Source organism: Dermochelys coriacea, chromosome 1 (assembly GCF_009764565.3).
Source record: "Dermochelys coriacea isolate rDerCor1 chromosome 1, rDerCor1.pri.v4, whole genome shotgun sequence".
Classification (NCBI taxonomy): domain Eukaryota; kingdom Metazoa; phylum Chordata; order Testudines; family Dermochelyidae; genus Dermochelys; species Dermochelys coriacea.
The window spans coordinates 343,462,039-343,483,094 of NC_050068.2; the positions used below are offsets into that span (position 1 = coordinate 343,462,039).

General features: G+C 44.0%; 1 protein-coding gene across 4 annotated transcripts in view; it reads left to right on the plus strand.

The window, feature by feature from the left end:
* The window catches only part of PRKCQ (protein kinase C theta), a 96,585-nt gene that overhangs the window by 14,020 nt on the left and 61,509 nt on the right, over positions 1 to 21,056 (plus strand). For 2 of the 4 annotated variants that reach the window (XM_038386867.1, XM_038386868.2), the window contains exons 2-5: positions 5,186 to 5,347; positions 5,439 to 5,590; positions 8,846 to 8,971; positions 18,924 to 19,123. In XM_038386867.1, the coding sequence (XP_038242795.1) occupies positions 8,854 to 8,971; positions 18,924 to 19,123 (318 nt within the window). In that variant the 5' untranslated portion in view covers positions 5,186 to 5,347; positions 5,439 to 5,590; positions 8,846 to 8,853. Of the gene's footprint in view, positions 1 to 5,185; positions 5,348 to 5,438; positions 5,591 to 8,845; positions 8,972 to 18,923; positions 19,124 to 21,056 lie in introns of those variants that run through there. The other 2 variants (XM_038386866.2, XM_038386870.1) reach the window with 2 other exon arrangements.

Sequence of the window (21,056 nt, forward strand, 5' to 3'; positions counted from 1 at the left end):
CTTATTAAAAATATTGTTTTTAGCTCTTTTGCAATACCAGTCGATGAATACCCCTAAAATGAAAATGACAGAAGGGAATTATTTATGTATGTCAGACAGTAATTCCTAACATGTTCTCTACTGAATGTCAGGACAGGGAGAGAGAAAATTTGACCCTGATCCTGCAACGTGCTCACAGGCGCTGACTTTTCAAAGTGCTGGGGTGTGCTCGGCCCCCAGGCCTTGCCCCCACTCCACCCTTTCCCCCAAGGCCCCACCCCTGCTCTGCCTCTTCCTGCCCAGTTCCGCCCCCTCCCCCGAACACGCCACGCCCTCGCTCCTTGCGCCTCCCTCCCAGCATCCCTGCGCACCGCGAAATAGCTGATTGCAGTGGGTGGGAGGCACTGATCAGCAGGACCCGCCGGCGGATGGGAGGCACTGGGGAGTAGGAGGGAGCTGATGGGGGGCTGCCGGTGGGTGCTCAGCACCCAGCATTTTCCCCCTGTGGGTGCTCCAGCCCTGGAGCATGCACGGAGTCCGCGTCTATGCTCATGTGGTCATCTTTATTCACTGGAAGTAATCCTGTTGAATTCCGTTCGGGAGCTCAGAAGTCACAGGACTACTCCTGGTTGTGTAAAGTTATGCATGTGTCCAAGTGTCTTTCAGCTGGGAAGCATCCCTTTGCGGGTTACATTTTTCACCTACAATACCGGCTCCTCTATCTGTTTGTGGTCACAGATTAGAAAGCTAAAGGCACAAATACTCAGATTTTTCCAGCGGTAGTTTCAGGGCTGTCCTTATCATGAGGCAAACTGAGGCGGCTGTCTCAGGTGCCAGACTGGGGGTGGGGGGCGCCACTAGGACCCAGAGTTTCAAAGTTTCGGCCCAAGCGAGGGGACGGGGGGCATCATTTGAGCTCCCCGCCTCGGGTGCCAAAATGTGATGGGCCGGTCCTGTGTAGTTTTGCCAGCAAAAGGGAGATAATTTATGCCATATCAATATGGCTGGAAATATATCCCATCCACTCCACAAACTGCTGAAAAAAGAGCTGAAATGTTTAAAATCTCCCCTTGGGTAGACCTTGATTCAGCAAAACACTTCAGCATATGCTTAAGCCCCACTGAAGTCAACCATGCTACGCGTGTGATTACGTACTTTGCTGAATAAGGGCCTTAGTCTGTACATTCCACGCCGTTCACGTTCATTTGCTTAAGACCATTAAGTGTATTGCTTCCTAATATAGTCAAGAAAGTGTTGCCCCTCCTATCTTCCCAGGTGTGAGGATTGCACTGGGGCTGCGGTAGGAGACGGGCCAAGGCACCTACCTCGAGCAGCAGTGCCTATGCTCAGAAGCAGAAACGTAGGCACCAACGCAACTTTCATAACAAAAAAGTTGGTGCCGAGTGAATTTAGGCACCCATCGGGTTAGGCAGCAGCTGAGGGAGGTTTGTGGATTGCAGTGGTCCCTAAAACTGGGACTTAGATGCCAAAGTTCCTTTGTGGATCTGGCCCTTAGTCAGAGATGAAAGTAAGCAGGTCCGGTCTGGCTTCCCCAGCAGTGATTTAAAGGGCCAGGGCTCCAGCTGCAGCGGCAGGAGCCCCAGCCCTTTAAATCACTGCCCGAGCCCACTGCCGGAGCCCCGGGTAGAAGCGGCAGGGCTCCCACGGTGATTTAAAGAGCCCGGAGCTCCATGGTGGCTGAAGTCCCGGGCCCTTTAATTTGCCCCGGGGTTCTCAGCTGGTAGTTCCGGGCTGATTTAAAGGCCCTGGGGCTCCTAGCCACAACCGGAGCCCAGGGACCTTTAAATCTTGATTTAAAGGCCCTACCTCTTCCAATTGAGGCCACGCCTCTTCCAGTTGAGGCCACTCCCCCGCTCAGGACTCTGGTGTACTGGTAAGTCCTTTAAGTTACTTTCACCCTTGCCCTTAGTCTCTCTGTACCTCAATCCCCTTCTGTAAAATGGGGGTAATAGCACTGCCCTAGTTCACCAGGATGCTGGGAGGATACATTTGTTAAAGGCTTTGAGGTGCTCAGATAGCATGTTGATAGGTGCCATATAAGTGTCTTAGTGACATAGCCTTACTATGAGAGCTGGATTTAATTCCCAACTCCACCACAGATTTCCTGTGTAATGTTGGGTGAGTCACTGAATCCCTTTGTGCTTAGTTCCCCATCTGAGAAATGGAGACTATGGTGCTTCCTTCCCTCTGTCTTCCTTGTTAGCTTAGAGGGTAAGCTCTTCAGGGGCAGGAGCTGCATCTTAGTATCGCAACGGGGGCCATTAGGTGCAACTGTCATCTACTGCTCTCCTGCACCATGCCACGATATCTGCCAGAGGTCCAGTCCCATCCAGCTTCACGCTTTCTGAGTGGTTAATAAAGAAGTGTTTTTATATAGGCATTTAGCTACAGAAAATAGGAGGATGTTAGAAGTTGGATATGAAGCAAAGCATTAGATCATCCAGCCCTCCCCTGTGCCAGGACTATATAGCTTCTGCTTTCATCAAGTAATCAGGTGCCTGCTCTCTGTCTCCCCCAGACACTTCTGTGGGCACTTCACACATTTCTTTGTGTCTTACTGGGGAGAAAAAGTGAGCCTGTAGTTACTGTTCTTTGTAAAGAAATGGAATAGAAAGTTAGTGCACACAACACAAAAGACTCACGCAGATCCCTGATACACCTCCCCCAGATACGATCTGTTTCCTTCAGCTGCAAAGGGCCCACACGGCCATGTAAAATATCCTCTCTCCTTTGCTAATGACTGCTTGATTGCCATGCCATTTCAATGGTCGGCTTATGGGAAATTCCCTGCATATTCCCAATCCAGGGCTCCAGTTCTTTATAACTAATATATATGATAAGAATCTCTAAAATTTATTTTCAATAGAATATAGTGACATGCTGTTAAGGTTAGTTACTGCCCAGTCAACCAGGGCTACAATAAATGCTATTTTCCATTGGAACGAAGGGTTTTCAACTCTCTAGTGGAATACAGACCTCGTTCCTAACGCTGATGGTGTATGAGGGGTGGGCCCTAAGTCTGGTACTGATTTGAGATCTTATAGCTCTTCAAAATGGATTTTTTTAAAAAACTTTGACCTTTGCTGTCAACATGATGGGCCATGTTCATTGCTAAAGTAACTGCATCACTTCAGTGGATTACACTAGTGATGAATTTAACCTAATACTTTTCACCTAAGTGAAGTTTTTCTAAATATTTGAGAAAATGATTTAGTTACATTTGGGGTATTTTTGTGCCAAGAAGATATAGAACAATATTTAGACTGCTTTGTTGATTTTCATGCTCAAAAATTTCCAAAGTACTGTATTATACTTTTTAATCATAAGAACGGCCATCCTGGGTCAGACCAAAGGTCCATCTAGCCCAGTATCCTGTCATCTGACAGTGGCCACAGGTGCTTCAGAGGGAATGAACAGAACAGGGAATCATCAAGTGAGCCATCCCCTGCCATCATGCAGTGACTGTAAGCCAGTGCTGCTCAGCATGGGGTCATTGGACCACTTAATGGTGATCATGGCCCTTCCTGAGGGTCCACTGAGTGGCTTGTTTTGAGAGCCAAACAGTTGGGAATTAGGGTGTTGGGACATATATCCATTAAGGGATCTCTCTCTTGCCAGGTCATTAGCAGAATGAAAAAAATGGAGAACTGATGGTATAAACAAATGCAAAGCGGAACCAAACTCCTACTGTGCTATTTATACAACAGACTCATCTCCTCACTCCAAGTGGGCAACCTCTAAGGAGATGGTTTTCTACTTACTTCATATTTCAACAGGCGTGAGCAGAAGATTTCAGACGTTTTGAGTGCCAGCCCCAGGCTGTCTTCAGGGTCCTGTTAGCTTGCCCTGGCGCCCATTGCTTGGCACAGGCATTTATATTTAAATCTTGCTGCCAGAATTCCTCAGGTTAGTTTTTTTCCCTCCCAGTTTAGCTAGACCTCTGATTTCACGGGGGTAGGAAATGTTCAAATAGTTGAAGACAAAGAAAGAAGAACAATGCATTTGGTTCTTGTGGTGAGACTACTGTCTATTTGGATTGGGTTTTTCCATCAATCCAGGCTAAGGCACTCTTCCTGATGCCCTATCTTCTTTAATATCATGGACCCCTCTCCTAATAAGTAACTTTGGAGGGGGTTGCTACTCACCGGGCTCTTGGTGCTGCTTCATATCTGTTCCCATCCTGTTTGTTGCCTTGCAAACCAAGTCTGAGTCGATAATAGGGATGGCCTCCCCAGCTTCCCTCAAGGACCTATCTTTCTAATACTGATGTATCTCCAAGTTGCTGAAGCTAACTCCAGAGGTATATCACCCAAGACCTGAGGAGATGGATGATGCTAATTCCCTGTATTATTCTGCAGTACAGAAACTACTTTCAGATACTCCAGATACAAATACTTTCTCCCACTTGCGGGCAACATCACACACTGAGATCTTATAGAGAAGCATGTGGGTAGTCTTTTGAAGTGACCCTAGGAGCTTTCAGATTTTCACCTGGCACAGTCTGACCATCATTAGTGCACTGCTTGGTGTCTTATGAAGAGCTTATGGTGCTTTCTTTCTCTGAGGCATGAGGCCTCTCTCAAGATATCCAAAGGCTTTCCACTGTATTAGACATAGTACCTAAGTACCTGTGTAACACACACACCTTCTGGGTATGGTGCTCTGTCCCATCTAGTGGCACCAAGACCACTTAGAGAGAGAGATTAATGAGTTTGCTCTATAGCCTTAGCTAACAGCCAGTTGGCTATTAGCTCACACTATAGAGGATCATGCACTGAGGTCCCTGGTTCAATCCTGCCTGCTGATGACTGGGGTCTGTTGGCGTTACACCTGCATGATTCCTCATAGAGTTAAATCTGTGTCTCAGGCAGATTAGCAGCTACAACAGCTGCAGATCCCAGGGCACTTTCGCTAAAATTGGGAGGAGAACCTTCACACAAACACCAAGCTTGTGGATTGTCCCTATGCTGGTGAGATTTATCTGAGGAAATCCCTTGACGAACCCCTTAAAGATCTAGCAGCGAATAAACACACCCTATTGCCTGTGCAAGAAAAGAGCACGTTTCACAGATGCTAAGCTGTGAGTCTTAAGTGCCTTTGAAAAATCAGGCCTGGAGCGTTTGCCCCTAATCTTGTTTCAACCCCAATCCTGATTTTAGGTGTTTGTCTTCATTTTCCAAACCAGGAAGAAGAGGGTCTTACCATATTGAGATGGCAAGAGGACCTGCTAGAGGCTAGGGTTGTGAGGCACAGTCATGCACTTACAGAGACTCCTTCTGACTGTTGCAGTCACCCACTACTTCTGCACAGCGTGGGGGGATGGAATCTTGTCTCTCCAAATTGCCTGGTAAGACGGTCGCCATTCTGGCAAGTGGCTGTGACACGCTTTTGCTCCAGCTCCCCCAATTCATTCTCCTTTCTCCCATCTCCTTAAACAGAGAGCCCTGAGTTTTAAAGGCAGTCCAGCCACAGGAGCACTGACGATGAGAGACAGCAGTGACATTGTTCCATGTTTTCTGCAGATGTGATGAAAAGGAAAACCCATCTAGTTAGAGACTGACCTTGTCTATCAGTAAAATTCCATTTACAGGTAAGAAAAATGTCTTTATTTACCCTATTCTCCTTCATGACTTTTGAGGTCAGATGGGTTGTTTTTGTTGTCAGTCTGTGGGAGCACTGGTGGTTGGGTGATCTCAGCTGTCAGTTCTGGACTGTGAGATTTATTTCCACTCATAGTCCATGAAAGGCCAGGTTTGGCCTTGAGAGCACAGGGCAATGTGTTGATTGATGCTGCAACTAAGCAGTTCAAAAGGCAGCAGGAGGTTACAGGCAGGGTTTGCCATTTGTGGACAGTGCGTATGTGTCAATTCTGTTTATTTTAGGCTTTTGTACTGCTGCCCATGACCGTATCTGAGCACTTTCTGTGCAAAAATAGATTAGCAATGCCAAAGTTCCTAGTGAATTTCATACAGTCTCTGGCACTTCTTACGTTTCAGCTTATCAAATGCTCTGTTCGGGAGAGGGTGTTTGTGTGTATAAGTGAGATGTGGTGGTGATTCTTGTGAATGTTGTTCAGTGTTTTCTAAAATTGATCAGACTCTGGATTCAGCTAATCTCTTGTAGAAGTTCAGATCCCCTTAACTGGAAATGCTTTGCCTCCAGCTCTGACACGCTTATTACTGGGCTTTGTGACCTTCATTATCCCAGAGAATCACACTGTTTTAGGCAGTTCATAGATGGAAATTCATTCTCTTATGTCCATAAGACCTGAGCCATTAAAGGCTCTGACAACTAGATATAGGGTCTTAAACTGGCAGCTGAAGTGGACTGGGAGATATTGGAGGGGCCAGACCAGAGTCGTGAGCTTTTACTCTTTGTATGGGACCTAGATATTACTATGATGGGCACCCAATAATCTGTAAATAAAGAGTTATTCTGTTGACATGATTATCACTTTGCTATATCTTTTCACTGCAAGCAGTAGAAGAGCTATAATAGGAGAACAAAAAAGTTGCTCTTCAGCTGTATGGTATTTCATAATGGCTTAATGTATCTTAGGTCACATCTACACAACCTAACTTAAATCCGCATACAGTTGCCTCAGTAATTACATTGCTTGTGCGTGTCTACACTTGGCTCCTTGTGTCAGTGCGCATCCTTACCAGGAGCACTTGTATTGATTGTACCATCAGTGTGGGGCATTGTGGGATGACTCCTGAAAGCCAGTAACAGTTGACGTAAGCAATGCAGTGTCTATACTGACACTGTGTTGACCTACCTACATCAACCTTGACGCTACACCGCCTGTGGAGGTGGAGTTATTATGTCGGCATAGTGGGGCAGTTACATCAGCAGGGGCGAAATTTAAATGTCGACACTTCCATAGTTAAGTTGGAGTAAGCTGCCTTGCATCGGTCTAACTCTGTAGTGTAGACCAGGCTTTAGATGTCTAAACACAAATGCAAAGAACATGGGGAATAAACAGGAAGAACTGGAAGTATTGTACTTAAGCTAAACTCTGACTTAATTGGCATCACAAAGACTTGGTGGAATAAATCTCATGACTGGAATATTGGTATAGAGGGATGTAGCTTGTTCTGGAAGACCATATTCAAAGAATAGTGATCCATGGCTTGCTGTCAAACTGAGAGGCCATATCTAGTGGGGATCTGCAGGGGTCTGTCCTGGATCTGGAAATAATTGATGTTTTTATTAATTACTCTGGATAACTGAGTGGAGAGTGTGCTTATAAAATGTGTAGATGGCATCAAGCTGAGAGGGGTTGCTAGCACTTTGAAGGATAGGATTAAAATTCAAAAAGACTTTGACAAAGTGGAAAATTGCTCTGAAATCAACAAAACTAAATTCAGTAAAGACAATTGTAAAGTACTACATTTAGGGAGCAAAATCAAATGCACACTATGAAATGGGGAATAACTAGTTAGTACTGCTGAAAAGGATCTGGTGAGTTATAGTGGATCACAGATTCAGTCTGAGTCAACAGTATGATGCAGTTCCAAAAAAGGCTAATATCATTCTCAGATGTATTAACCGGAGCATTATATGTAATACATAGGAGGTAATTGTCCTGTTCTACTTGGCACTGGTAAGGCCACAGCTGTAATATTGTGTCCAATTCTGGGCACCACACGTTATGAAAGATGAGGACAAATTGGAGAGAATCCAGAGGAGAGCAACAAAAACGATAAAAGATTTAGAAAACCTGACCTATAAGGAAAGGTTAAAAAAACTGGTCGTGTTTAATCTTGAGAAAAGAAGACCAAGGGGGGACTTGATACCAGTCTTTGAATATGTTAGGGGCTGTTACAAAGAGGTTAGTGATCAATTGTTGTCCATGTCCACTGAAAGTAGAAAAAGAAGCAATAACTTGATGTGCAGCAAAGGAGACTGAGGTTAGATATGAGGAAAATCTTTCTAACTATATGGATAATTAAGCATTGGAATAGGTTTCCAAGGGAGGTTGTGAAATCCCCATTGTTGGAGGATTTTTAAGAACAAGTTAGACAAACATATGTCAGGTCTAGGTTTGCTTGGTCCTGCCTCAGTGCAGGGGGTGGATTAGACGACTTCTCGAGGTTCCTTCCAGCCCTACATTTCTGTGAATCTATGATTCCATAAGTGTTCTCCTTCCTGGCCCTTCAGAAAGATCTGTATCCAATGAGCAAAATTTTTGCTTCAAAGGTTGGCCAATAAATAAGTGTCAGCTACCCAGTGATCTGGATGCCTGGCATCATTTCTACATTGCACATAAATAGCTCTTCAATTTTCACAGCGTCATGTTTCACTTGCAGGTTTCCAATAGACTGGTGTTCCCAAAACTCAGTGTCCCCCCACAAAATGCTCCGTTTTGTGAGCGTGTGACTGCACATAAACTACAGGAGAGGTTATCCCATGAATATGCCTTAGTTTCGCTATTGCTGTACTTCCAATGTGTGGTTATATGGGAGCTGGGGTTGAATCAGTGGTACTCTGAAGCCAGCTGAGTGCATTTCCAGCAAATGCCTTGTGACCCGTTAAGTCACGCGTTTAAATCAACACATCAGGTTACATTACCTCACTCATGCGTAGCCTCATGGCAGTTTTGTGCTAGTCCAGCATCTTGCTAGGCAGAAGATTGGACTAGAGCAGGGGATTGGACTAGATGACCTTCTGAGGTCTCTTCCAACCCTAATATTCTATGATTCTAAGAGGAAATCATAGAGGCCCAGTTCGGATGGATAAATAGCTGCGAGTTTGCCCCCGAGCTACCAGTGATCAAACACTAGTTAAAACAAAGGGAATTTTTCAACTCCCCCAAATATCATTTCTCTTTTCCTCGGCACAGGATCTGTCATGTCACCCTTTCTTCGGATTGGCTTATCAAACTATGACAGCGGCCCCTACCTGCCATCGCAAGGGGAGGTGATTAATCCTTATTGTGCGGTGATGGTCAAAGAAGCAGAGGAATCAGGTAAGCATATACATGCTAAGATATACATGTTATGTGGCTGTTATAGATGTGTGCCTCTCTGCATTGCCACTTGTGCGTAAAACGTGGGCTGAGATCCTTATAAGCATTCATAGCATCTTTTAATAACAAATTTTTAAAACGATTGTATTCCGTAGAATAATTCCTCTATCATGCACAGCTTGGTTGGGCTCACTGGGGCCTTCAAGACCATGAAGTTTTTAAAAGGTAGTCTAGAAAAGCCCTCATCTTTACTGTGGGCTCCTGGGTGCTGAGGCTATAGATCCCAGCATGTATTGCTCCAGAATTAGCTGAGCCAAGTCACTTTGTTTAATTTTTATTCAAATTAGGTGCAAATTGCCTGGGTGTCTCTGAGATACAGTGGTACAACTTAAAACGTTCATTCCATTTTTAGAGATACGGCCAGGAGCAGCCATTTCTCTGTCTGAAGACGCCTGGGAAATCTCTCTCAAACAGGCAGAATAGTTCAAAATTGAATGAACTGTTTACCGTAATCACTGATCTGGTGTAAGATATATTTTTGAGGGAGGTTTACACTTAGATATGAAGAGAAAACACTGGAGTAGCCGCTGGTTTTCCAGCTCCAAATGCACACATTGTTACAGTTTTGGTAGTGGAATGACTTATATAGGCCATAGTCCTGAAACTATTTTCACACGTCTTTAAGCATGAGAACAGTCCCAATGAGAGGTTTCAGAGTAGCAGCCGTGTTAGTCTGTATTCGCAAAAAGAAAAGGAGTACTTGTGGCACCTTAGAGACTAACAAATTTATTTGAGCATAAGCTTTCGTGAGCTACAACTCACTTCATCGGATGCAATGAGAGTCCCAATGAGATTACTCACATGTGTAAAGTTACTCGCATCCATAAGTATTTGAAAAATCGGGTCATAATTATTGTTCAAGAATTTCTTGTATTTACTGTTGCCTTTGACCATTATTTATTTTAATCATTAGACTAATTGCTGGCCACTACCTACCATGCTGACGATTGTCTCATTATTTCCTTGTATTCCCCCATCCACCTGTATCCATCTGTTGTCGTTTGCCTTATACTTAATTGCAAGCTTTTGCGGGTAGGAACCATCTTTTTGTGTTCTGTTTGTACAGGCCCTAGCACAATGGGATCCTGGTCCATGACATGGGCTCTGAGATGCTACAATAATAAATAATAATAATTCATGTGACTGTCTTAGAAATCAACCTACCTGAGGAGTCTCTTTGTATCACAAGCTCTGCAGGGTGTTACACAGTTAGTAAAAGCAAATTTTTATACTTCTAAAACAATTATTTCAACGGTTGACTGTGGTTTGTTGTTTTGGGGTTTTTTTAAGAAAATGTGGACTATGTTTGTTTATACAGTGTTAAAATTGACCCTTTCATAATATATTTTAAATTATTTTGGAAAATGTAGGGATATCAATCCATTTAGGTGGAAAACAATGGATGCCACCAGATCCTTAGGATCTTAAAACTCACAGCCTCGATTGAAAGCAATACTTTCTAGTTCAGCTTTATTCGTAGCCAGAGTGTCTTCTTCTTCAGTGAATCCTTTAAAGGAGCCACAACTTAGACTTCAGCCTCTGTCAGTTTAGAAGGGAATAAAATAAATTTGGGGAATCTTGGTTTATTCCATTAGAGAAGATTCTGAAGTTATGTCCCTCGCTTAACAGATTATTGTTCATTAAGTCCCAACAATGTTCTCGGCTCTGTGCTGGACACAAATAGTGACAGACTGTGATTGAGGGATCACTTGATGCCAACTGGCAGAGGGGTGCCCAGGGCTTTCCAGGGATTCCCTGGGTCAAATATGTGCATTATTGTTCACCAAAGAGTGGCATGTGAAGTCTCAACTGAGAGTCAGTAGCCCACTGGTCGGCATAATCATTGCAAAATGTATACACAGACAATATTGACAAAGATATATATCCATACTGGAAATTATGTTCTGAAGATCTGGGAGTTAAGGTAGGTCACCAGGAGATGACAAACCTTGGACATGTTCCTTTGAGGCAGGCGGTAACAGACTCTCATCACTGTGTCTGGCCATATTTATATTGTATGTCTTACAACGGTTGCCTATTTGCACACAACCCAGATATCAGTGGAAAAATTGTGAAATCTACAAGAAAGAAAACGTACAGGGAACAAAACAACAGCAGGGTGTGTCCTGATTCTGACTAAGGACAAAGGGCTGCTAGGGATACAAAGAAGCACACAGGATTGTTCACGGAGGAGGCAAGCTGACACCATGTTTGTTATAGGAAAGTGGGGTCACAGTGGCTGGCAAATGCTGAAAGGACTTGGGGTGAGCATTGCTCTACAAGGCAGGCACGTATCTAGTCAACGAAGTCTAGGTTCTAAAATGCGTCCTATGGTTTTACTTTTCTGTAACCATTTGTTTCCAATACTGCTGTTACTTGACTATCTCTGCTTTGTTACATAAACTTAAACTTAATTTCACTGCAAACATATCTAAGTGCTGTGTGTTAAGAGGTGCAGTAATCTGAGGTGGAACTGGTAAACTGAGGCAAATTGTTCCTTTGGATGCAGCTGACCTGGGAACCCTGCAAGCGTCCAATGGAACAGGAGGATTCTCGGAGGGCTCCAGGACCATAGTGTACCTTTCACTAGGCTGCAGAGTGCCAGCAGGGCCTGTGTAGGCCTAGAAGGGAGCACTTGTGTTGCCCGTGGCTGCTGGGGCTGGGGAGCTGACCCCCCAGCAGGCACAGACGAGACTTCCTCACACTAAAAGCAGACAGAAGCAGGTGTCTTACAGCCCTGGGTACCCGGGGAAAGGTCACACAGAGCCTGCCCAGAAGAGCTTGCAATCTAAAAATAGGCACAGATAAGGCAAAATGCACTTGATGGAATGTGTTTATTTAATGCAGTTAAGCAACCGGGCCCAGATCTCTAAAGGTATTTAAGCAACTAACTTCCACTGATTTCAATGGGAGTTAGGTTCCTAAATATCTTTGAGGAGCTGGGCTTCAATTCCCATTGAATTTCAGTGGGATCTGGGCACATTACTCCCTTAGGTCCCTTTGAAAATCTCAGTTTGTACATTTCCTATACAACCTGTCTTCCAAGATGTTAGGGCATCTATTAGTTGGCTAGTGTCTCAGATCCTTGCTGAAGATATGGGTTTTTAGGAGAGAGATGAAGAAGGAGAAGATGGTGGGGATCTGATGCCCTGTGACCTGGCAGCATGGAAGAAGGAATGAAGCCAGGAGTGGGAAAAGGAAATAAAGGGGCATTCAGGATAGACAGCATCACTGGCAGAGCAAAGGAGGCAAGAGAAAACATGATAAGAGGCAAGATCTGAGATGCAGGCAGGAGTAAAGTTGTGCAGACCCTTCAAGCATATACCTGTTGGAATGGAAAACAAAAAAACCTCTTAGATTCCCATGTCCTTTGACTTGGTAGATGTCTGAGCCCTGGTTATCTTCTGATGCAGTTTAGACTCAATTCCCTCCTGAAAGTTTCATGGAGCTGCTGTTGTTACTGCTCAGTACCTGTGAAGATCAGGTTGTTTTTATTTAGGTGCCCAAATGTGACACCCAAGCATGAAAATTTTGGGCTCGGTGAAATGCTCAAGGAGATTCAGTTCATCAGTTGCAAAGTTGGTAATAAAATCTATTAATTCTGGCTCCTAGCCTTATGCTCTGACCATGCTTATGTAACCCACACACCTCTTGGGTGTGGTGTTCTTCCCATCTAGTGGCACCAAGACCACTGAGAGAGAGAGATTAATGAGTCTGCTCTACAGACTTAGCTAACAGCCAGTTGGTTTTTAGTTCATGCGGTAGAGGCTCATGCATTGAGCTCCAGAGATCCCCGGGATCTGTTCGCGTTACACTACCTCCAAGGCTTTTATGGGGAAAAGATGCTAAATTGCCACTACAGGTCAGGGAATGCTCAATGAACTTCTGGCTATTGTTGGTTTCTTTTATAAACTTCAATTATTTAAATGTATTTGTTTTTGTTAGTTGGGTCCAATGCTATATCATGATGGAATGAGCCTGTGATGGAATACACCCCTGTGTTCACACCCTACACGCTATTGTAATAGTCTTTGTACAAGGTATGCCTTGTGAAGTATAATTTGAAAACTCATCACTTGCTGATCAGTAATCGCATGGTAAAGTGCATATAGCCACATTATATGTAAAGTTATGAACATAAGCTGAAATAATGACTGAAATAGGTTTCCCAGATAAGTCTAGAGAATGATTAAACCAGTTTCCCTAAGAAAAAGAGCAAGCTGAAGTCCCAGCCAGGTGTCAACAAGTGACCATTCTTTGGCAAGACAGGGGACAGGGACAAAGAGATCTGCATCTCAGCGAAAAAACAGCATGGAGTGGCCTTCCTCCAGCAGACTGCCTGTCTCCTGGTTCTCAGCTGGAAATGCTTTTCAGAGAGGGGCTAAAAAACTATAAAAAGGAGGGGCAAACACCCCAAGACATCCCTGTCTCTCCCTGGCATCACACCTAAGAAGACAAAGGAAAACAGCCATTGGGCTTTGGGGGGAGGAATCCTGACCTGAAGAGTTTTAACCTTGCTGGAAGCATGTGGTGAGAAATTTGGTTGAATCTTATCTAGTTTGTTAAGTTAGGCACTAAAAAGCATCTTATCTTTGTTCTTCTTGTAACCATTTCTGACTCTTATGCCTCATGGCTTATACTCACTTAAAATCTATCTCTTTGTAGTTAATAAACTTTGTTTTATCTAATCCAGCATAGTTAAATTAAAGTGTCTGGGTAACTCTGTTTCAGGTAATAAGCTGTTGTATATTATTCTCTTAAAGGAATAACAGACTTCTTATATTTGGACTGTCCAGGAGAGGGCTGGGCAGTACAAGACATACATTTCAGGGGGAAAATCTGGGACTGGGAGTGAGTTGAGGTCATCCTGCAGTATAACCGAGGCTGGTGATGTGAAATTACACAAACACATCTGGGAGTGATCTACGTGTTGGCAGCTGTTTGTGAGCAGTCCAGGTTGGAGGCTACAGCAGCAAGGCATTGCAAGGCACCCAAAGTTATAGGGCCCCCCACTGGTCTGGATTCCATCCTGCTATGTCACAGAGCCTTAGATTTTAGAACAGGTCCTCTATGCTGGAGCCATTTTGCTAGGAGATTCTGCTTCAATACTTTGCAACGTGCATTGGTGTCATCTTTCACTGCTGTGTCTGTTGAATGCTGTTTTTTCTGCACTTTGTAATTTTAGGCAAGGTTTTTGGGTTGTTTGTTTTAAACAAAGGAATCACAGTATTTAATCAAAGGCCATTGCCATTCTTAAAAATAAAAGTGGTTGGAAGTGCTACTGCAGCTCACTACAGAAGAGAAACCTTTTCAGATATCATAGGAGCCTTTGAGGCATAAAAAAATCTGTCATTTAAAAGCTGCTCTGGATCTAATGGGCCACCTGGATCCATGCCCTTTTAACACCTGTCTTGATGCCATTTGTCTCATGAGAGATTCTGCACTGTGTTTGAACTTTATATGCAGTCCCACTGATCAAGAGACACTGTCAGCCAAGGAGAAAGCCTTGCACTACAGGAAAGACAGATGCTGTTTCATCTTTCCGGAGCATGTAGGTAAATGAATCTCTGATATAACTGTATTCACTTCAGTGGAGTTACATCAGAGAGAATTTTGCCCTTATGCATTGGCCAATTCATTACCATCCCAGTGTTTGTTTATTTTAGCCATATATTTTCCAGGGCACTGAAAACTGAGATATTTATGTTGCAAATGATTGTGTCTCGTGGATAAATTGATTTCTCTAGTCTGGTAGCTGTGTAGCTGATGCAGTGAGGAAGTCATGGCTCTTCCTGTTTATAATTTTGTTTTCAGTGACATCTGGAAGTTTATATTGCACTCAGCTGCTTTTCTTTTTGTGCAACTTTTTATCAAAAGATACTGGATGCATGTTTATGAGCTTGTGCCTTGAAGCAAGCCTGTTATTTGAGAGAGCCATAATCATCACTGGCGAAACTCCATCAAACCAGGAATTACACCGGGGATGAATTAGGCCCACAGACAATTATCTAAGTATATTAATTGCAAAAATCTACATATATACAGTGTTCAAGTGTGAGTAAAATGTGCCCAACCACACATTTACTAAATATGTGATGGTCCTTAATTGCAGAGATGGGCCTGATCTAGATCCAAATTCCATTGAACTTCGAAAAAGTCCATGTAGAGATTCAAACTTTGGACTGAGTGGTGCAACCTCTACTCGTATTGGGAGACCCTTATACGAGAAGTCCAAATTCAGATGAGGAAACACTGTCTTGTTAGTTTTGTGATACAGATTCTTTTTGCAGAAGCTGTGGCAAGCCGTAAGAAGTTTGTTCTCTGCCTTTATTTCTCTAAAGTCTTGGTGCAAAACACATCAGAGTTTGGGCTGAGATTTCAGGAAGCAAGGTTTGCCAACATACCATCTGTGACCATCTCTGTTCAAGGACTGGTGTATATAGTGTAAATAAGCCAGTGTGAATAAAGGGTTCATGATCTGGTCCTTACCATATAAAACCTCGACACATACAAGGAGCTGGGACTGGATCCCAGATCCTTCCTTCAAAACTGTATATTTCTTTTCCCAGCCCTTGTCTCTATTTCCTTAGTGAAATCAGGGGTGGGGATCATGCTGTGGTGATATGCCAATAGGACAGACCCAGGGAGCTGAGAGGCAGCATCCTAGCAGAGGTCACACTGGGAAGCAGCACCAAGTACAGTAAGAGACATCTCTTCTCTGCCTTTTTCTCCAGTGATCCAGCTGCTGGAAGGGAGCCGAGGGCGTGGACTCCTAAGGTGGGGGAGATGGAAAAGATCAATAAAGGCAGCTTTCTGTTGTCATTGAGTGAGCCAGATAGGGAATGGAGATTAAAAGCTTTCCATGTGCTTCCCATACTCTGTTCCCTCCCATCTGGTTCTTGCTCCTTCCTTCCAACAGCAGCAGGTGGCAGACTGCTGGTTCTCTCCCAAGCCCCAATCAACAGTAGATCGCAGTCTCCTTCATTTGCCTCTACCCACCCTTAGAGAAAAGACGGGGCGGGGTGAGTTTCTTTTTCCTGGGAGCATGGGCTCCCTTAAAATGCTGCTCCTTCAAGACCTGGTCTGAATGCAGAACTTGCAGTGGTTTACTTTAAATCAGTTTGCAAACTGATTTAGTTAAACTGGTGCAAGTCTGCTTGAAGACACATTTAACTCAATTTAAGAGGGGTTCACTGACAATTAATTCATTTTTTTTAAACTGGATTAAGAGAAATCAAAATGAACTACTTTTAAACCAAAATAAGAGTTTCAAAACCAAAATTTATACCAATGTCACCAAATTGGTTTATAAAACCACCTTTAGTTAAACTGGCTCCAGTTGGTTGCACACACGCAAGTATTTAAAGGTGACCTGAAAATAATGATGAAGATGATGATAATTAATAACAATACCAAGCTCTTACATAGCGCTTTTCATCAGTAGATCTCAAAACAGTTTACAAAGGAGGTCAGTATCATTATCCCCATTTCACAGATGGGGAAACTGAGGCACAGAGCGCTGCAGTGACTTACCCAAGCTCACCCGTCAGGTCAGTGGCTAAACCAGGAATAGAGCCCAGGTCTCCTAAATCCCAGTCCAGTGCTGTGGTTTCCATTGCTTCTGTGTGATATATAAAGAAGTTGTGAAAGTATTTTTATGAATATTGATAAAGCATTTGTAGATTGTCTGAAGTAAGAGTCTATGGAAGTGTAAAGTATTACTGCTATGGAGGGAGTCATCAGATGGCACCATTACACTCAGCATGCAAGCAGTTTGTATTCTTTGAAGAAATGCTGTATTGTTGTTAGTTTTTTTGACATAGTTTATTTGAAAGGAATCTGTTGCAAACAGCAAGAGTGTTTGTTCTCTGCCTTTTATTTCTCTAACTCCAATCAATACTTGGTGCAGAGTTGCTTTGTGGGAACCAGGTATTAGTTTTTGGGTGGAGATTTCAGAAACTAGGATTTTTCCTGCATGCCGTTTGTGACTACCTCTGTTCATTGATTCGTGTATATTGTGTAAATAAACCAGTTACAGTAAGGATACACCCCCTTGCTCTGCGTCATTGATTTTTCCTTCAACGGGAAACCAACCTGGAGGGTTCTATCATCTGCTAACGCTCAGCAGAAGGGCAGTATTATTATCCCACAATGCACTTCAACATGCTTTATATTTTTAATTTTCTTATTCCATTAAATTAACATGGTATAAGAGGAAAAGTTAAGGATGGTTATTGTTAAACAGAGCTCACCTTGAGTAAAGAGTCCAAGTTCTTGACATGGTAAAACTGACAGTATAATACTAAGAAAGATGGGGGAGGTTCTTCTCATTTGTATGGTCAGAATGGGAATAAAGCTTTCCTCGTAATGGCTTCTCCCAGCTGCTCCAAGTCCGTGTGGGTTTGGGCCCTGGAACTGAAGACAAGCAGCCTTTCTCCTGTCCTCTCGGTCACCCTTCTGCTGGCACCCAGGCAGTGTGGAGGAGGAAACTGTCTGATTCAAATGCGGAGGGCAAAAGCCAGATCTAAGGAAAGGAGTAGATTGGGACAGAGAGTCTGGCGAGATTTGGACTAAAGAGTGGGGGGAAGTATGACTGGGACTGGCTGGGCAGTTTTATGGTAGGCCTCAAAGATACCTCGCTTCCAAGTAAGTTGTGTCTCCTATCATAAGCGCTGACTCCACGGGTGCTCCAAAGATCAAGTCCCCAAGGAAAGAAAAATAGAGTGCTCAGCACCCACCAGCCACAGCTGTTTGGCTGGGCTGCTGATCAGCTGGTCAGCAGCTGGCGGGAGGCGCTTCGGGGTGGGTGGAGAGCAGCGAGTGGCAGGCAGGCCAGGTCTCAGGGGAGGGGATGGAGCGGGGGGGGCAGGAGGAGGTGGAGCGAGTGCAGGGCCTCTGGGGAGGGGGACAGAGTAGGGGCAGGGCCTCAGGGCGTAGAGCAGACATGCCAACCCCATGAAAAAATGAAGAAATTGCACTTGTTTTTGGCGTAATTGGCTTGTGAGTTGCTTGTTGGCTAGTTTTTGGCTTGTAGCTTGTTGCTTGCTGTAGCTTGTTGCTTCTTGTTTTTTATCAGCTCCTGGCAAGTGGGGGGCAAGCAGGGACAAGGGCGGGAGAGAGTCAGGGTGCACAGCGGGCCCACCACAGTCCCAGACTGCACGCCGGGGGTATCTAGTGACCTAGAGTGTTGGGGTTCTTAGGGATTGGCTTGTTGTGGCCTTGTTTTGAAATGGGATTAACTTGATTTTTGGCTCATTGTAAAAGTCGGGGTGCTTATTTACCACGTGAAAGTTGGCAGAGTGGGGATGGAACACCCATCGGGAAAAATAGAAGTCAGCACCTGTGTCTCCTATGTCACCTTTTCCTGCCCCTATTTTCTTCAGTGTTTCTAGCCTTGATGGAGTAATTGTGAGGGAAACAAGTGATTATCCTCCCACAGAAGCCTAGGTTCTCTGACTCCGGTCTCATTTCCTCCACAGAAATGATCTAGCCCCCAGTTTCTTTGTTTGGATTCAGAGTGAATAACCATGGAATTGCTTTACTTGTTTTGCTTTCATCTTGGAAGACAAAGAAGTTTAGAGGCAGGAATGCTGGGAAAATAATTTTGACCAAGACAAAATGAGGGCCTGATTCATAACTGCATTACCGCTGATTAACACCAGTGTAACTTCACTGATTTTTAATGGACTTGATTCTAATTTACTCTAGGTCACTTTACATCACTGTGGTGGAATAAAGAGGTCTTTAAGTGGGCACAAATTATATTTAAATTTAGTTCAAGGGCCCCTTCTCACTTGCATGGTGACCTTGGCATAAATGAGAATCAGGCCCATTGTGTCGCATCCTCTCAGGGGGACATCCCGATATGTCTAAATATCTTTTCTGTTAACAGAGAATGGCCAAGTGTACGTCCAAAAGAAGCCCACCATGTACCCACCCTGGAACAGCACGTTCGATGCCCATATCAACAAGGGTAGGGTCATGCATATTGTTGTGAAAGACAAAAGCGCGGAGATGGTTTCAGAAACCACGGTCGAACTCAACGTACTGGCGGACAGGTGCAAGAAGACTAATGGGAAGACAGAAATATGGGTAAGCGCTTTGGGTTGTTAACACCACTGATGGCTTGTTAGAGATAACTGTTATGGAATAAGGGGAGGCGGTATGTGCATACCAGATTGCAAATGTAACTGATATGCCAACAAAAATTGTCTGCCCATCCAAGGAACACATGTGGCGTCATCTTGTGCATTGCTTGATGGAAAGCCGTCCATGAATATCAAAAAGAGCAACATAATGCTTTTATATTAACTGTCGCTGCTATATTAAAACATATAACTTATATTAGCAAGGATTCTGGTTCCTCTGAGTCACGCAGACATAATAGCTTTGCTTAGATAATCCTTTGGGGGCAGATAGTAATCTGAGTGACTACATATGAATTATCTTATGTGCCCTAGAGAAATGCTCTTAAAATTTAATCTGTCTAATATCAATGGACTGATTCACCGCTGCATCACTTCAGTGTTATATCATTGTGACTCCATTAAATATCAGTGGTGTAAATCTGAAGTATGGCAGTGATGAAACAGGCTCAAAATATTAATTACATGGCATGATTATCCCAGCAGGCAGGCTGCAGGTAATGCTGTTTAGCAAATAGTATTTTTGTGATCGCCGTGCTCTTAATAGGGACATGACATTTGGAGAAATGTTAAATGACTTGAATTGCAGGTAGTTTTTCCTGTCAGTTTTCAGGCTAACTTTCAGAGGCAGCAACTTTCTAATTTCCCGGAGGGTGCTCAACCCCTGCTCTGCCCCAGGCCCCACCCACACTCCATCTCTCCCCCAAGGCCCTACCCTTGCCCTGTCCCTTCCTGCCTTGTTTCGCCCCCTCCTCTGAGTGCGCCCCACCCTCACTCTGCCTTTTCATGCCCCCCACTCCTTCTCCTCCCGCGCTGCTCCTCCTGCCTGCTGCTGAACAGCTGATCCTCGGCTGGCGGGAGCGTGGGGGGCAGGAGAGGGAGGAGCTGATTGGTAGGCCCATTGGTGGATGAGAGGCACTGGGGAGGTGGGAGAAGCTGATTGGTGGGACCCACCGGTGGGTGCTGAGCACCCATGGAGTCAGCACCTATGCTAACTTGTAAGATTTACCCAAAGGGTGAAATTTTCAAAAGCACCTCATTTCTATTTTAAAAACAGTTTGGGTACTTCAGAGCCTATGGGTATATAGAGCCTAAGAGTATGTCTGCACAGCAAAGAAAAACCTGCAGCTGGCTCATGGCAGCCAACTCGGGCTCACGAGGTTCAGACAGTGAGGCTGATTCATTGCTGTTTAGACTTCCAAGCTCAGGCTAGCGCCTGAGCTCTGGAGCCCTCCCACCTCATAGGGTCCTAGACATTTACACAGCAATGAAACAGCCCCACAACCCAAGCCCCACGAGCCTGAGTCAGCTGGCACGGGCCAGCCCTGGGTATCTAGTTGCTATGAAGACTACCCAAAGTCCCATTAGGTTTCATAGGGCCAGATACAAAGGCATTTAGGGGCCTAAGGATGCAGATAGGCACCTAGTGGGATTTGTAATAGTGCCTAAGAAGTGAAGCTGGGCAAAATTTTTCAGCCAAAACTCTTTTTGGCTGAAAAATGCAGATTTGGGTCAACCAAAACATTTTGGGAATTTCTGTTGAATTCACCAAATTGTTCTGGCTGAAAAAAACCCAAACCCCTCCCCCAAATTTTAAACACTTTGTTTGGACATTTTCTAATTTAAATATTTCAATTTTTTATTCAAAATGACTTTTCATTTCGAGTTCCATATCGGTTGATTTTTTTTAAGTAAAAATATTCAAAAACAAAATGAAACATTTCATGTGGAGTGGAATCAGACTTTCCTTGAGGATTTTTTATTTTTTCTAATTGCCGAAAAATTTCATTTTGGGTCAGCCTGAAACAATTTTTCTTAAAAAAAGTTTCGATTCAGCCAGCAAACCAAAAATATCGATAGGCACCTAACTCCCATTGAAG